The 18,635-nt window shown below is 36.4% G+C and overlaps 1 protein-coding gene across 1 annotated transcript in view; it reads left to right on the forward strand.

The window, feature by feature from the left end:
* Positions 1-18,635, forward strand: part of trpc7b (transient receptor potential cation channel, subfamily C, member 7b) — an 85,153-nt gene that overhangs the window by 48,823 nt on the left and 17,695 nt on the right. Inside the window, exons 7-10 of the mRNA XM_077247245.1 lie at positions 2,370-2,534; positions 8,439-8,655; positions 9,473-9,706; positions 12,337-12,601. Of these exons, the coding sequence (XP_077103360.1) occupies positions 2,370-2,534; positions 8,439-8,655; positions 9,473-9,706; positions 12,337-12,601 (881 nt within the window). The remainder of the gene's footprint in view (positions 1-2,369; positions 2,535-8,438; positions 8,656-9,472; positions 9,707-12,336; positions 12,602-18,635) is intronic.

Consider the following 18,635-nt stretch of genomic DNA (forward strand, 5'->3'; position numbering starts at 1 on the left):
ATTAAATAAGCGAAAATACTAAATAAAAACTATATAGACACACACGTTACAAACACGTTACACACACACACACACACACACACACACACACACACACACACACACACACACACACACACACACACACACACACACACACACACACACACACACACACACACACACACACACACACACACACACGCACACATATAATATTTATATGTCTGTGTGTGTGTGTGTGTTTTTGTCATTTTTATGGGAAAAAAAGAATATATTTATATAGATATATTTTTATAAAAATGACAAAAAAACACACAACAAAAACATTCACAACAAATATAACCAAGATGCATAAATACTTTAAAAAAGTTATTAATTTATTTAGCTTTACACGAATGAGAATTTTCAATGTGATTATTTACAGTCTGTTTTTATTGCATAAACGTACTTGTTGCTGTGGAGTCCGTGTGTGATGTGAAGATCATGACGTGTCGTGTCATCCATCAGTGTTGTGTGTTTAAAGGGCTCACGACCTTGTTAACCTGATAATGTGAGAGTAATTAGTCCTGTTGCCCTCAGCTCAATCCAAACCCTCTCGAGAACAACTCTCATTACAGGACAGCTGACTGAATCCTAATCATTTCCAGATTGTGATTTAAATCTTAATAGTTTTAATGACGGAAGACCCGTGACAATGACAGACCCTTTAGTTAGTTATATAAAGCCTTCGAGGAACATTGCAATCATCATATTTATGAGATTAGAGCACTTGAATGCCACAGTATCATAGTTACAGTGAGACTTGAGTTGAGGGCATCAATTAAATAATCCAGTATTTATTAGAATACGTTATAATTGTGAATGTTGACAATATAATTTAATTTGTGTGTACTGTTGATTAAGATGAGCACTAAAGCTTGCTAGAAGACACTACTTGTTTTGTTGGTTTAAAGATGACAGATTGCACTTCGTTGGGAAGTGAAAAGACATCATAAATCTACAATACAATATCCATACTTTTGAGAACAATATCACTTTTCATTAAGACCTAGTTACCTGAGAATCAATTCATCAAAAACTCTTTACCCATTATAAAATAATTATGCATATAAAACCCATTCACATTTAACTTTTAAAAATTATGCAAATCAAATTATTTCAAGTTCAGCTTTTAAAAATTATGCAGATTAAAATATAAATTATGCATATATACAAATTGGTGCCTTTTGTAGATGGAAACTAAACATGTAGTTTATTCAGATGAGTGTGAGACCAATTTCAATTAAAGCAATCAGAAGGGATGCTGGGGCTGTTGCTATGGCAACCAGGAACAAGGTTCAGGTGACATCAGAGTCCTGTCTGTCAAGGCACACACACACACACACACACACTGGAGTTTTGATGATGGACACCTGAGGGAGTTTTGGTTCCTTGCCAGTGTTGCCATTGGCTTGGCTTGCTTATTTGGGGACATTAAATTTAAAATTAAATTTAATATTCAACAATAATATTGATCTGCCTGCATTGACACAATTATACAAGAACTGAACTGAGCTGGACGATGACGTCACAGCTTTGATCACAGGAATAAATTACATTTGAATACATATTCACATAGAAAACAATTATTTTAAACTGTAATAATATATCACAATATTACTGATTTTACTGTATATTTCATCAAAGAATAAGAGCATAAGAGATTTATTTCAAAAACATATATATATATATATATATATTTAATTAATTAAAGTTCCTGTATGTGTATAATATAATATATTTTTAAAATAAATATATTTTAATGAAAAGATCTCTGTTTAACATAAACTTTGTTTAGAAAAGTTGAAAGAAATGTTGCTTAAAATAAACTATTGTATTATATTATATTGAATTATTATAATATTATATTATATTAATAAATAAAATTGTATTATTTAGAACAGTAGTCTATCATTGGTCAGACGAAACAGGAACCAGTCACATTGATGGTGATTTTAAACTTTCTGTAAAAATAAATAAATAAAAGAAGATTATTTTATCACCTTCATGTATTATTTATTATCAACTCTAATACATTTACCTTGATTGGAATTTACATAATATGAAAAAACAAACACCCCCCCCCCCCACACACACACACTACTAATTGTAATCATAAATTATACAAAAACATTTATCTAATTACAAAAAAAAATGATATCAATATAATAGCATAATTTAATTTCAGTTTTACGCTAGCGTAATGTCCTACTACTATCCAATGTCTGTTTAACACATCTGACCATGTTTCAATATTCATCATGCTGTATTCATCCACAATAAGTGCACAACGTGTGTTTTCCTGCTAATCTGATTTGTCATCCTGCTGTTTTCTCCTGGTGTGTCAGTTTGTGGCTCATCCGAACTGCCAACAGCAGCTGCTGACGATCTGGTACGAGAATCTGTCGGGTCTGCGGCAACAGTCCATCAGTGTGAAGTGTCTGACGGTCCTGGGCGTAACTGTGGGATTGCCTTTCCTCGCCATCGCCTACTGGATCATGCCCTGTAGCAAGGTAACACACACACACACACACACACACACACACACACACACACACACACACACACACACACACACACACACACACACACACACACACACACAAACACTTTCCTCACCATCGCCTATTGGATCATGCCCTGTAGCAAGGTAACACACACACACACACACACACACACACACACACACACACACACACACACACACTTTCCTCACCATCGCCTATTGGATTATGCCCTGTAGCAAGGTAACACACACACACACACACACACACACACACACACACTTTCCTCACCATCGCGTATTGGATCATGCCCTGTAGCAAGGTAACACACACACACACACACACACTTTCCTGACCATCGCGTATTGGATCATGCCCTGTAGCAAGGTAACACACACACACACACACACACACACTTTCCTCACCATCGCCTATTGGATCATGCCCTGTAGCAAGGTAACACACACACACACACACACTTTCCTCACCATCGCCTATTGGATCATGCCCTGTAGCAAGGTAACACACACACACGGACACACACACGCACACACACGCACGCACACACACACACACACATAAACACTTTCCTCGCCATCGCCTACTGGATCATGCCCTGTAGCAAGGTAACACACACACACGCACAGACACACACACAGACACACGCACACACACACACACACACACACACACACACACACACACACACACACACACACACACACACACACACACACACACACACACACACACACACACACACACACATATATATATATACACTCACCTAAAGGATTATTAGGAACACCATACTAAGACTGTGTTTGACCCCCTTTCGCCTTCAGAACTGCCTTAATTCTACGTGGCATTGATTCAACAAGGTGCTGAAAGCATTCTTTAGAAATGTTGGCCCATATTGATAGGATAGCATCTTACAGTTGATGGAGATTTGTGGGATGCACATCCAGGGCACGAAGCTCCCGTTCCACCATATCCCAAAGATGCTCTATTGGGTTGAGATCTGGTGACTGTGGGGGCCATTTTAGTGAACTCATTACAGTGAACTCATTGTCATGTTAAAGAAACCAATTTGAAATGATTCGAGCTTTGTGACATGGTGCATTATCCTGCTGGAAGTAGCCATCAGAGGATGGGTACATGGTGGCCATAAAGGGATGGACATGGTCAGAAACAATGCTCAGGTAGGCCGTGCCATTTAAACGATGCCCAATTGGCACTAAGGGGCCTAAAGTGTGCCAAGAAAACATCCCCCACACCATTACACCACCACCACCAGCCTGCACAGTGGTAACAAGGCATGATGGATCCATGTTCTCATTCTGTTTACGCCAAATTCTGACTCTACCATCTGAATGTCTCAACAGAAATCGAGACTCATCAGACCAGGCATCATTTTTCCAGTCTTCAACTGTCCGATTTTGGTGAGCTCTTGCAAATTGTAGCCTCTTTTTCCTATTTGTAGTGGAGATGAGTGGTACCCGGTGGGGTCTTCTGCTGTTGTAGCCCATCCGCCTCAAGGTTGTGCGTGTTGTGGCTTCACAAATGCTTTGCTGCATACCTCGGTTGTAACGAGTGGTTATTTCAGTCAAAGTTGCTCTTCTATCAGCTTGAATCAGTCGGCCCACTCTCCTCTGACCTCTAGCATCAACAAGGCATTTTCGCCCACAGGACTGCCGCATACTGGATGTTTTTCCCTTTTCACACCATTCTTTGTAAACCCTAGAAATGGTTGTGCGTGAAAATCCCAGTAACTGAGCAGATTGTGAAATACTCAGACCGGCCCGTCTGGCACCAACAACCATGCCACGCTCAAAATTGCTTAAATCACCTTTCTTTCCCATTCTGACATTCAGTTTGGAGTTCAGGAGATTGTCTTGACCAGGACCACACCCCTAAATGCATTGAAGCAACTGCCATGTGATTGGTTGATTAGATAATTGCATTAATGAGAAATTGAACAGGTGTTCCTAATAATCCTTTAGGTGAGTGTGTATGTATATATATATATATAAAGTTTTGTGCGGTACAGGTTGCCTGTTAACATTATATTATACTATTATATTTCATATGTTAATCAGCTCATGGTTTTGATTTAATCGTGAATGCTTCTGGACAAGCTGTTTTTGAAAAGAGTTTTTTCATTTAAAAAAGAGCAAGAAAAATCAAATTTTCTATGATAAGAGCCCTTAAAATTCATATATCAGGGTAAAAGCTTTACCTTTTCCATAAACACTCATGAATAAATATGTAGACACACACATACACATCTCTCCAAACTCTATTATGAACAGACTCTCCTGCAAGATAAACGTTTCGTTTCCATCCTGAGGAAGAGGATTCACACACTGACTCTGTGTTTGATGGGCACTTCAACACACTGTCTCATGGAGAGATAGCAGTTGAGAGAGACTCCTACATACACACACACACACACACACACACACACAAAAAGGCTTTTGTGAAGGGTTTGGGATTGAAATCTAATCAGAGCTCGTCAGACAGGGAGAACTGTGGCGTCTCTTGAGACGAGAGAGAGAGAGAGAGAGAGAGAGAGAGAGAGAGAGAGAGAGAGAGAGAGAGAGAGAGAGAGAGAGAGAGAGAGAGAGAGAGAGAGAGAGAAAGAGAGCAAGAGGGAGCAAGAGGGAGCAAGAGAGAGCGAGAGAGACAGAGAGAAGGACATTCGAGGTGAGATTGCATTGAGGGCATAAATCATGTGAGAGGATTTATTAACTATCATTTTTTAGGTTTAGGATTAGTGTATAATAATTAGAATTAGCTTTATATGAAATGGTAGAAGTGTGTGGTGTGTGTGTTTATCTTTTCCATTCCTAAACCTAAATTGAAATTGTAATATGTAATATTTTTATTTATTTTATTATTATATTATATATTGTATATTTAATTTATTATTATTTTATTTTAACATTTGTTCTTTTAGTACCAAAACTCAGAGCATATATTGATGAATAATAATTGAAAATTCTGATTAAAAAATGGACTGTATCACCTAATATTTGCGTGTGCTATATATGTTTATGCTTGTTAGTGAATCATTGCATTGCAATCAAACTCAATTGAAATCAGTTGTGTGATTCAGATGAAGAGTGCTGTTCACGTGATATAATATAAAGAGTTGCAATTCTCTCTTTTAAGAGTTTCAGTGAGGATGCTGATTTAAAGACAGCTGGTATGTAGACGGCAAGCCTAGGAGTTCTGAGTTATTAAAGCATTTAAACCTTCACTGTCTGAGAGATAAAGGTGTTGAATGGCAGACTGATGATGAAGATGATGATGATGATGATGAAGGTATTGTGTGCGAGACACTTGAACTCGAGGGACAATCAAAACCTTCACGTCATCTGCACTCAGAAAAACACTGACTGAATACAAATGATTGATTTTGGAGAAAATCTCGGATGTTCTTTCGGAGAAACATAATTTCATAAACATCCAGTGAGCGCAGCGTCTGAGCGAATCTATATGCTGATATTGACGGATGTGTTAATATATGAGGTAGAACATTGACTGAATATTATAAATAGACGATATATCACAATGGAATTATTTTATACTCATGTGTTTGAGGTAATAATCCGAATATTAGCTCACATTCATATTATCTCTATGAATTTTGATGAGTCACACATTAACCTCCTGAGACCCTGCGACCTCATATGAGGACATCACATTTTTGGTTGTGTGCAGCATAATACTTAATTCTGTGTAACTGAAACATGTTTTTCACAAACGAGGACACTTACACTGCCATCTGGTGGGGTCAGAAGAGAAAAAAATTTAACATAAATAATTTAAAGATGGCGGAGAACACAGGTCACATGTCACGCAGCCACTCCAGACCAAAACGTCCACAAGATAAAAAATCTAAAAACATTTCATTGTTGATTCTTGTTAAGTTATGCATAGAAGAGTTGTATGATGAAAATGGCATGCACATTTGACAAACTTTTGTAACAATAAAGATTTACTATGCTGCTAAAGGTGATGTCCACATATGAGGACAATGGGACTTAGCTTTGTTGAAATTGTATAAGATGTTAGCAAAAAAATAAAAATTGTAGTTGCATTGAGCTTCGTGACGCACACTGGCTCACTCACTCGAGCGCGCACACACACACACACACACTCAACGGGGCTTCAGTTCACTCACGATCGTGCGCGTGCGCGTACGCACACACACACAGACACACACATACATAGCCTACACACACACACACTCTCTCTCTGTCTCTCTCTCTTGCTCGTCGCTCGCTCGCGACACACACACACACTCACTTTGCTCACTCACTCGCACACTCTCTCTCTCTCTCTCTCTCTCTCTCTTGCTCACTCACTCGCGATCGCGCGCGCACACACACACACACTCTCTTGCTCGATCGCGATCACACACACACACACACACACACACACACAGGATATGAATTGTTGATATCAGCAATTTAATTATTGAAATCAACAATAGAATTCTTGATATCGACAATTGAATTGTTGATATCAAGAATTGATTTCTTACTAGTAGAAATATAATTTTTGATATCAATAATTACATTGTTAGGCTACTAGTAAAAATGTGAATTCCTGATTTCAATAATTCAATTGTCACTAGTTGAAATGTCTATTCTTGATATCAACAATTAAATGCTACTAGTAAAAATGTTAATTTTTGATATCTGAAAATGTATTTCAGATATCAATATAATTTCAGATATCTAAAATGGCTTTCTTGCTAGTAACAATTACATTCATGATATCAGAAATTAACATTGTCACTAGTGAAAATGGAATTATTGATATCATAAATGAACATTGTTACTAGTAGGAATTCAATTGTTGATATCAAGAATAGACATTTCAACTAGTGACAATTGAATTCTTGACATCAAAAATAAAGGTTTTTACTAGTAAGAATTGTATTTCTGATATGTGAAATTGGAATTTCAACTAGTAAAAAATCAATTATTGATATCAACTATTGATTTTGACTGGCAGCCTATGGAGACTTTTCACAAGTGAAAATACAATTACAGATATCAAGAATTATAGTTTTTACTAGTTGAAATTCAGTTGCTGATATCAAGAATTATAATTTTAACTAGTGAAAATTTAATTGTGGATATCAAGAATTAGCATTGTTACTAGTGGAAATGTAATTTCTGATATCAAAAATTGCAATTGTTACTAGTGGAAATCTAATTCCTGATATCAATAACTATTATTTTAACTAGTGAAAATTGTATTGTTGATATCAAGAATTCATATCCTGAAAATGAATAAAAGTTAAAACGGCTTGCCATAAACCCCAAAAAGCTAGAATAAATCTCAAATGTACGCCAAACCAAAACTCAGGTCTCAGGAGGATAAAGTTAAGATAGACCCACTGTCCTTGCACGAGGACATCATTTTATGCAAAAACTACTTCCTGTACAAAAACTAATTTTAGTTATTATACTTATTAGGTCCTACTTATACCAAATAGCAAGAAAAATTATAAAATGCACACCAGGCAAACTCTCGGGTCTCAGGAGGTTATAGGAATGATGGTGTTGCTCTAAACATACAGTGAAATACAAAAGGAGATTCTAAGTACAACAGTACAACAAGTTACTAACTTCGTAAACTTTAATTCTTTGATTAATTTACGTAAGTGCAGTGGCTTCGTGTGATTCTCAGGATTCTTCAATGCAATGTTCATTTATAATATTTATAATATTATATAAGAGTATATATATATATATAATACTATATAATATAATATTATATATAGCAGTACTAACTAAAAAACTATATACTGTATTTTTATGATGCCATATATATATATATATATATGTATGTATGTATATATGTATGTCTGATGTTGATGTTCGTCTGTCTCAGTTGGGTCAGATTTTACGGAGTCCCTTCATGAAGTTTGTGGCTCACGCCGTGTCGTTCACCATCTTTCTGGGTCTGCTGATTGTGAACGCTTCGGACCGGTTCGAGGGAGTGAAGAACCTCCCGAACGAGACCATCACAGATCATCCTCGACAAGTGTTCCGGGTCAAGACCACACAGTTCTCCTGGACCGAGCTCCTCATCATGAAATGGGTTCTGGGTAAGGCCTGGTGCATGATGGGTAAAGATCAACATTGTGTGGGGTTTGTTTGTGTGTGTGTGTGTGTATATGCACTCGTGTGTAAGTGTGTGTGTTTTGCGTGTGTTTGTGTGCATGTGTGTGCGTGTGCGCTTGAGTGTGTGTGTGTGTTTGTGTGTGTGTGCAGTTTATAAGTCATTGTGATGTTTTTTTTAAATGTAAAAATGCAGAAAGTTTTGTGTGATGGGTTTGTTTAGGGGCAGGATTAGTGTAAGTTTGTACAGTATAAAACCTTCTACTATGGAGAGTCCCCATAATCCATGAAAACCCAACGTGTGTGTGTGTGTGCATGTGTGTGCTTCTGTGTGTACGTGTGTGTTTGTTTATGTGGGTGTGTTTATTTGTGTGTGTGTGTTTGTCCATGTGTGTGTTTCTGTGTGAACGCTTACGTGTTTGTGTGCGTGTGTGTGTGTGTGCACACGTGTGTGTGTGTTTCAGGGATGATCTGGTCGGAGTGTTTTGAATGTTTTTTTTTAAATGTAAAATTGCATAAAGTTTCTGTGATGGGTTTGTTAAGGGGGAAGGTTTAGTGTAAGGGGACAGAATATACAGTTTGTACAGTATAAAAACTACTACTATGGAAAGTCCCCATAAAACATGAAAACCCAACATGTGTGTTTTGTGTGTGTGTGTGTGTGTGTGTGTGTGTGTGTGTGTGTGTGTGTGTGTGTGTGTGTGTGTGTGTGTGTGTGTGTGTGTGTGTGTGTGCGTGCGTGCGTGCGTGCGTGCGTGTGCGTGTGTGTGTGTGTGTGTGCGTGTGCGTGTGTGTGTGTTTCAGGGATGATCTGGTCGGAGTGTAAAGAGATCTGGGTTGAAGGTCCTCGTGAGTACGTGATGCACCTGTGGAACGTTCTGGACTTCGGGATGTTGTCGATCTTCGTGGCCTCGTTCACGGCTCGTCTCATGGCGTTCCTCAAGGCATCTAAAGCTCAGCTCTACGTCGACCTACACGTCCCCAACCTTGACATCAGCAACGCATCACTTCCTGCGGACGTCGCCTACTTCACATATGGTGTGTAAACACCTGCAGATCATCACGTCTGTCTGAACTATTTACAGAATGATACCAGAGAACATCCACTCTCAGTGAACTTCCGGCTTCTGAACTGGTTGCAGTTCCACTCTGGCTCCACATGAGGGCGCTCACAGGACGAGTGCAGAATGAATGGAGGTCTATGGAGATATACCCCTCAAAATCCACTTTTCTCAGGATATAATTTTTTGTCTAGTAATTGGAATGTTGTATTTGAAAGGAGATGCAAAAAAAAAAATACACATTACTAGGTGTTAGATTTTTTAGAGTCACTTATTTGCTTTAAAAAGTCTTTTAAAATGTCAATGACGTCATACACATCGTGCGACCAGAGATACTGCTTTATGCCAATCCTCCAGTCACTTTGGTGCTTTCGCGCTCTGCACTTTCTTTTCTCTCGGGGCATCGACAACACCGCTGACACAGGTAAATACACGTGCTAGAAGAGTGTTAGTTTTGTTGTTTTAAAAACACCACGCCGAAAATACACACACACACACACACACACACACACACACATTCTAGTCCCGCTTCGGATGCCTCGATGGCGATGCCATCAAGCGGTATCTCTGGTCGTAATCAGTCCTTCACTGACCAATCAGCGTTCACTAGCAGAATGCTAGCGTGCAATGGGCAACAACAGCTCAACCTGTAAGGAATCGAAAGGAGATAAGTACTCGTTCATTCAACTTTCGACATATAACCCATGTTGAACTTGCAAAACCTACAATCAAATCTGAGATTTCTCAATGGCAATCGGGTGAAAGAGACAAATTTAGCCGTCTAGCTCCATAGACTCCCATTCATTTTGCACTCGGACGTTCGCCCCCCAGTGGAACTCTGGTGGAACTACAACCAAAATTCGGTACAATAAGACTTAATAGGGAGTGGCCAGGCTCTCCATAGATGGGCTCTGATGATACTAAAGTCACAGTGGATCTCAAAAACATGTTCAGGTCACATTTCTCCCCCAAAATAAAAGAATTATGAATTTATGTTTTGCGTCAAGGAAATGAAGAAAAATCATAATTTTTTTAATTGTTTCATTATTTTCATGACAATGAAATGCCCTACAACAACTTATTACGGTATTTTAGCTGAAAGTCTGTTTACCATGCACATGTTATCTGACTGTAATAAGCGATCTTTTATGATCTGAGTGCAGGTGTTTCCGGCAGAATCATTAATGAAGAGGCTGTGATGCAGAACTGTAGCATTAGCATCATTAGCTCAGCGGAAATCTGTGGTTCACGCGACCAGTCTGACCTTACGCTTCCCGTCTACAACACTGACAGTCATTCAAACACTGCTGTATTTTTAGCTATATATTACTTCTGAGCACTAAAAGATTGGATTTAACTCTTATGTTATGCCTTAACTGTTATGTAGGCTACTGCCTAATATTCAAGTATTAAATTACTTTATTAGCCATAAAATATTAGTAATTTAATACTGCCTACTAAATATTTAAGTACAGAAAGAGAAAAAAAAAATAATTTTTGATATTGATTTTAGTTAATTTGCCAGAATTTATGGAAGATCAAGTGTAGTTATTGTTAACTACTAAAAATATTAAAATAATTGTTAATTGAAAAAAGCTGAAATAAAACTAAATATAAATATTAGATGAAAAGCTTTTGTTATTTTAGTATTATTGATGAAACTATAGTTTTTTTAATAGTATTAGTTTATTAGTAAAATTATTTATTTTTATATTTTACATTGTTTTGTGTAAATTGAAGTTTTAGAATTTTTGTATTTTTTAAATATGCCTTTTTTTTATATAAATTTTTATTTAAATGTTGTATTTTAAACTAAATAAAAATTATTTATATTGTTCAACTAACTGAAATAAGACAAGTTGAAGTTGAAGTAGTAAAATTACTAAAACGACAACTAAAATAAATGCTAATTAAATAGAAAATTTAAGAATAAAAGTAAAACATGACAAAAGCGCATAACAAAATTACTAAAGCTAAAATGAAAAGAAAAAATATAAAATAAAAGCTAATTCAAAATATTAATAAATACTACAATAGTAAATAAACAATCCTAAAAATAGTTTTGGAAAAAGTAGTAGGTTATTTAAAACATTCCCTGCATACAGAATACATTCTGCTAAAACAGTATTATGACAGTGGCCGTTATTAACATACATAATGTGATGCCAGAGCTGATATCTGTTATCAATGCTGCTATCTGCTGGTGTGAGAGTGATATCACAGCCTCTGAAATCACACAGCATATATGTGTGTGTGTATATATATATATATATATATATATATATATATATATAAAGAGTAGGTGTGCTGATGAAATCTTTGAAATAGCTTTACTGCTGTGTGTGTGTGCGTGTGTGTGTGTGTGTGTGTGTACGTGTGTGTGTGCGTGCGTGCGCGTGTGTGTGCGTGCGTGTGTGTGTTTGATCTTCATTGTGTCCACTGAGAATCCCTGAACAAAGTCTTCATTAGCATTATCCACCTTTGACTTCGTCCTCCTGATTCGCTTTGAGTCAAACCTGAGCAAACGTGACCATTCTATTGAATCTGAATGAAGTGCCAGTGTTTTCCCTGAAAGTCTGTGTGTGTGTGTGTGTGTGTGTGTTGCAGCGAGGAACAGGTGGAAGCCGTCGGATCCTCAGATCATCTCCGAGGGCCTGTACGCCATCGCTGTGGTCCTGAGCTTCTCTCGAATCGCTTACATTCTCCCGGCCAACGAGAGCTTCGGGCCGCTCCAGATCTCCCTGGGCAGAACCGTCAAGGACATCTTCAAGTTCATGGTCATCTTCATCATGGTCTTCGTGGCGTTCATGATCGGCATGTTCAACCTCTACTCCTATTACCTGGGGGCCAAATATAACCCCGCCTTCACCACGTGAGTGACACACACACACACACACACACACACACACACACACACACACACACACACACACACACACACACACACACACACACACACACACACACACACACACACACACACACACACACACTCATTCTGAAGAAAATGAAAGGGGCTATATGTAAGAATTTTCATGTATTAATAATTTATTTTTTATTGCCAATGTGTGAACAGCTTGAATGAAACTTAGACCTTCCTCAACTTCCTGTTGTCTATGAAAGCCCACACTGCACATGTAACAGTAAAATATCCCTTATCATGCATAACAAAAGAAGAAATATTTATTTACATTATACAGTTTTTGCTGAAATTAATATTACTGTGACCTGCAATTGGCTGACAATATGTAAAATTATTAATGTGACACGATTAATTATTTAAAGGCACCTTCTGGCCTCTAGTCAATCATTGTATCCATTAAAACTCGTCTTTGATCGTCAAAATTACATATTTAAAGTTTTTTCCTTGAAAAAATATTCTTCATGCCTTAAAATATCTTGAATGTAACTCGACACCCTTGCCTCATTTAGTATACGCTGTCCTATGAATATGCAAATGAGCCCCGCCATCACTCACTCACTCGCTCAGAGATCCACTCGTTGACGATCACACGTTGATCTGATTGGTTAAAGGAAGTTTGTGACGTCAGAAACGCCAGTGATTTCAAACCGTGTTTTTGAGACTGTCTTTGGTTCAATGCAGTTTTAAGGAGAAAATACTCAGCAATGCTGTCGACTTACGCTTTAAGACAAACCATGTGTAAATTCATATTAAAAACACCACATAGACATATAAACAACTTTAAAAAATTGACTTTCACCACTGGGGGACTTTAATCAAAATTACTTAAACATATTACTTTACTTATTACTTAATAATAGGACACATATTTTACATTGCACATGCAACACATTATTTCTGAAATTAATGATAATTTCTGTGACCTGCAGTTGACCAACAATACATACAATTATTAATGTGGCACAGTTCATTTTTAAATTAATATTGTATATACTTATTGCTTATAATTACATGTATACAGTAATTATAATTATAGGACAAAGATTTTAAATTGCACATGCAACACAGAAAAAATCATTTATCGGTTATAAATAAAAAATCTAATGTTTATTTGGTAACACTTTACTTAGTATTTTAATGCATTAATTATTCCTTGTAACGCACCTTATAATGCATTGTATGATCTCATGAATAAATGTAACCACATTATAATATTTATGTCACACCTTTAGAAAGTATAATGCAGTACTGTAAAACACATGACCAACAAACTATTTCAGATGTAACAAGAAATCTGCAATTATTATAATGCATTTTTATGTTTTTTTACAATTATTTATGAAAAGATATAATGTATTATAACATACCTTATGAATACCTTTTATTATGCATTATACATAAAGGCTTTAAGTAAAGTGTTAAGTCAATTAAACATGTCTCGCTGAAATTATTTAATATTATTACACAATACCTGTAATTGGCCAACAATATGTCAATTATTCATGTGGCACTGGCTGAATGGAAAATTACTTATTGTGCATAAATAAACAAAAAACTCATTTTTATAATTGCTGAAAGTCATTAATGCTAATGTGACCTGTAATTGTCCAACATTATTGCAGTTATTAACATGACATTTGTAAATGTCTCTTCAGAAGCCAGTAATTCACCACATGAAACGCTGCGGTCGACACAAACCATGTTTATTATTATTAAATATATAATTTATCATCACAGCAAGAGTTAATGTCCTCAAATCTTGTGTATTTGTGTTTATGTTTTTGAAGGAAGAACCTGTCCATGTTGACAAGCTTCTGTTAAGAGATAGATAGGTTTGCACCAAATCACAATAGAATTTGATTGGACACGACTTTTTACATCAACAACAAAAGATATGTGAGGTGTTTTCTTCATAACTACACAATTATATGGTTCATTGCTCTGGCATTCAGCATTGCTTTTCTGTTTTGAGAACCCTTGCCTGAAACTTCTGCTAAATCCCTCAGGAGAAACAAACAGACTCAAAGGAGATAATAGTTGCCATACAGTAACATATAGAGCTACTGGATAAAAAAAATAATATGATCTTTGGAGAATTTGATGAGAAATGTTTACATTCACATTGAGTTTTGAGACTTTTGAATGAAGACTATTATCTGAGCACAATTTGAATCGTTTCTCTTCTGAAATCTTAATGTTTCTGGACTCGTTTCTCAGGAGAAACATCAAGCGGAAGGTTTTAATGAAAAATGATGAAATCTCATGGAATGAAAGTTTGGCTTCAGTTCGATGTGTTTTCTCAGTGTATATGGACAAATAAAGGGTTAGTTGCACTGATGTGCATTTAGCATTGCTTTTCCCTGCTGTTTTGTTTTGTATTTTTGCACTTCTGCAACAAGGCATTATTAAAGGCACAATATGTAAGATTTTTAATTCAAATATAAATATCCATAAACCTCTAGAACAGTGTTATATATTTTGTTAAATTGTGTACTTACATCATCCCAGATGTTTCCGTCTTTGTGAATTGTCAAGAATCCCTTCTTTTGGTTCATATTCAAACACACACACTCTCTCTCTCTCTCTCTCTGTCTCTCTCTCTCTCTCTCTCTCTCTCTCTGTCTCTCTCTCTGTCTCTCTCTCTGTCTCTCTCTGTCTCTCTCTGTCTCTCTCTCTCTCTCTCTCTCTCTCTCTCTCTCTCTCTCTCTCTCTCTCTCTCTCTGTCTCTCTCTCTGTCTCTCTCTCTCTCTCTCTCTCTCTCTCTCTGTCTCTCTCTCTCTCTCTCTGTCTCTCTCTCTCTCTCTCTCTCTCTCTCTCTCTCTGTCTCTCTCTCTCTCTCTCTCTCTCTCTCTCTCTCTGTCTCTCTCTCTGTCTCTCTCTCTCTCTCTCTCTCTCTCTCTCTGTCTCTCTCTCTCTCTCTCTGTCTCTCTCTCTCTCTCTCTCTCTCTCTCTCTCTGTCTCTCTCTCTCTCTCTCTCTCTCTCTCTCTCTCTCTCTCTCTCTCTCTCTCTCTCTCTCTCTCTCTCTCTCTCTCTCTCTCTCTCTCTCTCTCTCTCTCTCTCTCTCTCCCGCACCACTACTTTCATTGTCTTTCATTTAAACGGTCCAAACGCCACATAAACCGCGCAAAACTGCTCCTCATTATAGACTGGAAAACCTCAAGATCCTAAACCTCTGATAGAGAACTTCTCCTCAATTTCCTCTGGAGAAATCAGCAAAAGATGGCCAGCTTTTGTCACACAGTAAAAAAATTCATTAAATTTGTCTTGAAATGTTGTTATACATTCTTAAACAAGAGTAAGAAAAGCAAAATGACTTAAGATATTAGGTCATATATTCTGAAAAGTATATCAAAACTAAGTTTTTTTTCTTAAAACAAATAGAAAATGTCTGACAATTGAGTAGTAAGATTATTTTTATGACCTCATTGGCAGATTTTTTTTTTTAGGCATAAACATACATAATTTCAATATTTTTTTTGTCATTTTGGTTCTCAAGTAAATGCATCTAGAATTAGGAAAGTTTCAATATTATTACTGAAAACAAGACAAAAATACTAAGCGTTCATGACTAAATTTTTTTTTAGGAGAGTATGATATTGACAATTATATCTCAATATTTTCTGGGATTTTGTCGATAATGATAATTGGACGATATTTTGAAGCTGCATCTAAAGCACTAATTTATTTACACCACAAATACAATTGCATAAATGCTATGGTAATTTTTTGAATATTGAAATATCAAGTGATTTAAAGAAACAATGAAATGATTCTACTAAATATGAAAGTAAAAGTCACTGTCCTGTTAAGTCATTCATTCAAACGATTTGTTCAAGCAGCTGATTCATTCAGGAATGAAGCAAGTGGCTCTTGAATCATTGACTCGTTCAACAACGCTGATTCATTCAGGAATGAAGCAAGTGGCTCTTGAATCATTGACTCGTTCAACAAGGCTGATTTATTCAGGAACGAAACACTGCTGTCGAATCTGTTGCGTCTTTGTTTGGGTCTATTTTTGTTGGTGAAAGTGCAAAAACAGACGAATATTTTTGTTTGTGAATGTGCAAAAACAGACGAATATTTTGTGTCTGAAATGTAACTTACTATATTACCTTGTTTATTTCAAATTGCAATCATGCTGATACTGAACACAACAAGTTTTATCATGTGATATTGCTTAGCTGTTAGCCTATTTAAAAATATAAGACAAAAACTCATACAGGGGCATTTTTGCCCCATATATTGAATAGTGGTTATTTTAACCTCATTCTACTGATCTGCATTAGTGAAAGCATGCACTTTCAAGGCCAGTTTTTGTTTTGGACTCTGAGTGACAATGTCAGCTTCCACATCGTTATTATCGTAGAATATGGCACGCCCAGGAAATACAGTCGCAGATTTAAAAGCTCTCGTTGGTGTTGGGCAGTAATGTGGCTTCAGATGGTCGTTTGGCTGTAATTGTGAAGTGATGTGTGTGTGCGCTGTAGGTGGGAGATTAGCATGCTGATTAAACGTGGTCGCCAGCTACCGGCTCGTGACGGCCTGCGGAAACCCGGTCGCCATGGTTACGCTCCCACATGATGCCTCTAAAGACGGGAGGAGTGACGGCGTCCCATGGACGTGTCTCAGCCTGTCAGAGGGCGTTGATTTGAATCATTCGGCACACATCACAGGGCGTCCTGCTGAGAGACGGACATGGTTTAGGACTATAAGAGCCGCAGGGCAGATGTAATCAATGAGCCGTCGCTGAAACACCAAGAGCTCCAGCTTGATGTGGAGACACGACACTTTCGGGTCCACTAGAACATGGTGACGTGTGACGAACCTTCCCCAAAAAATCACTGTGACAAGTCAAACCTCACTGGGAACATTTTACATGTTCATCCCGACACTCCTGCCAGGACACAAAATTAATTAAAAAAAATTAATAAATTAAGTAGGCCTAATAATAATAATTTATATAATATTGTTGTTGAATTCATTCATTTATATATATATATATATATATACTGTATTAATGTATGAATTAAATAATGATGAACAATTATTATTATTAATAAATTAAATTATAATATAATTTAATAATATATTATTATTTATAGAATATTGTTGTTTAATTCATTAATACATATACTGTATATAGCTGATAATGAATGATTTAAACGATAAACAATAATAATAATACATTATTAAATTATAATATAATATACACATTTTTTTATTGTAATAATAAATTATATATGAATTTATTATATTATTATTGTTATTTTAATTATTATTATTTTAATTTGTTTACATTTATGTGATTTATATATTATTATTATTATTATTATTATCATTATTATCATCATCTTTATGAAGTCCAAAAAGTAACCCCATACTTTCACAAAAAACATTATAATTCTCAGTCTCAAAAACACATGTAGCCTACTTAACGTTTTATCATATGTTAAAATTCACGTGTTTTTTCTGTTGCTGTTGAGAACTAACCCTTTATATTTTCTTTAATTTGTGACTATATAAATGTTTTTTTATCGTGTATATATGCAAACTCCAGTCCAATGCCAGGTAAATTCTATTGAGTCATGTAACGCATGTTGTGTGTGTCTGTCAGCAGAGGTCAGTGTGGATCTGGATTCTTCTCTCTTGATAAAGTTCACATGGAGAATGTGAAACTCATTAGTCATGAGGCAGTCAGACACCTCTGTAACTCAAATGAACTTAACTAACCTCAGAAACTTAATGTAGAGGTACAAGAATATGTAGGACACTTCAAATATAGCAATAGAACGCATCAAAAACAGGCATTTTCACAGTATCTGAAACAGTAGAGCTTGGCAACAACAATGTCAAGGTCATTCAGGGAATGCATGAAATTATCAAATGTATATCTTGAATGAAATGTAAAGTCACTTTGGATAAAAGCATCTGCCAAATGCATAAGCGCAAATTGTGTTTGATAATGTGAGACTGTGCTCGTCA

The sequence above is a fragment of the Siphateles boraxobius genome, unplaced genomic scaffold (assembly GCF_051911475.1).
Source record: "Siphateles boraxobius isolate OS27281-9 unplaced genomic scaffold, OSU_SipBor_1 3, whole genome shotgun sequence".
Lineage (NCBI taxonomy): Eukaryota > Metazoa > Chordata > Actinopteri > Cypriniformes > Leuciscidae > Siphateles > Siphateles boraxobius.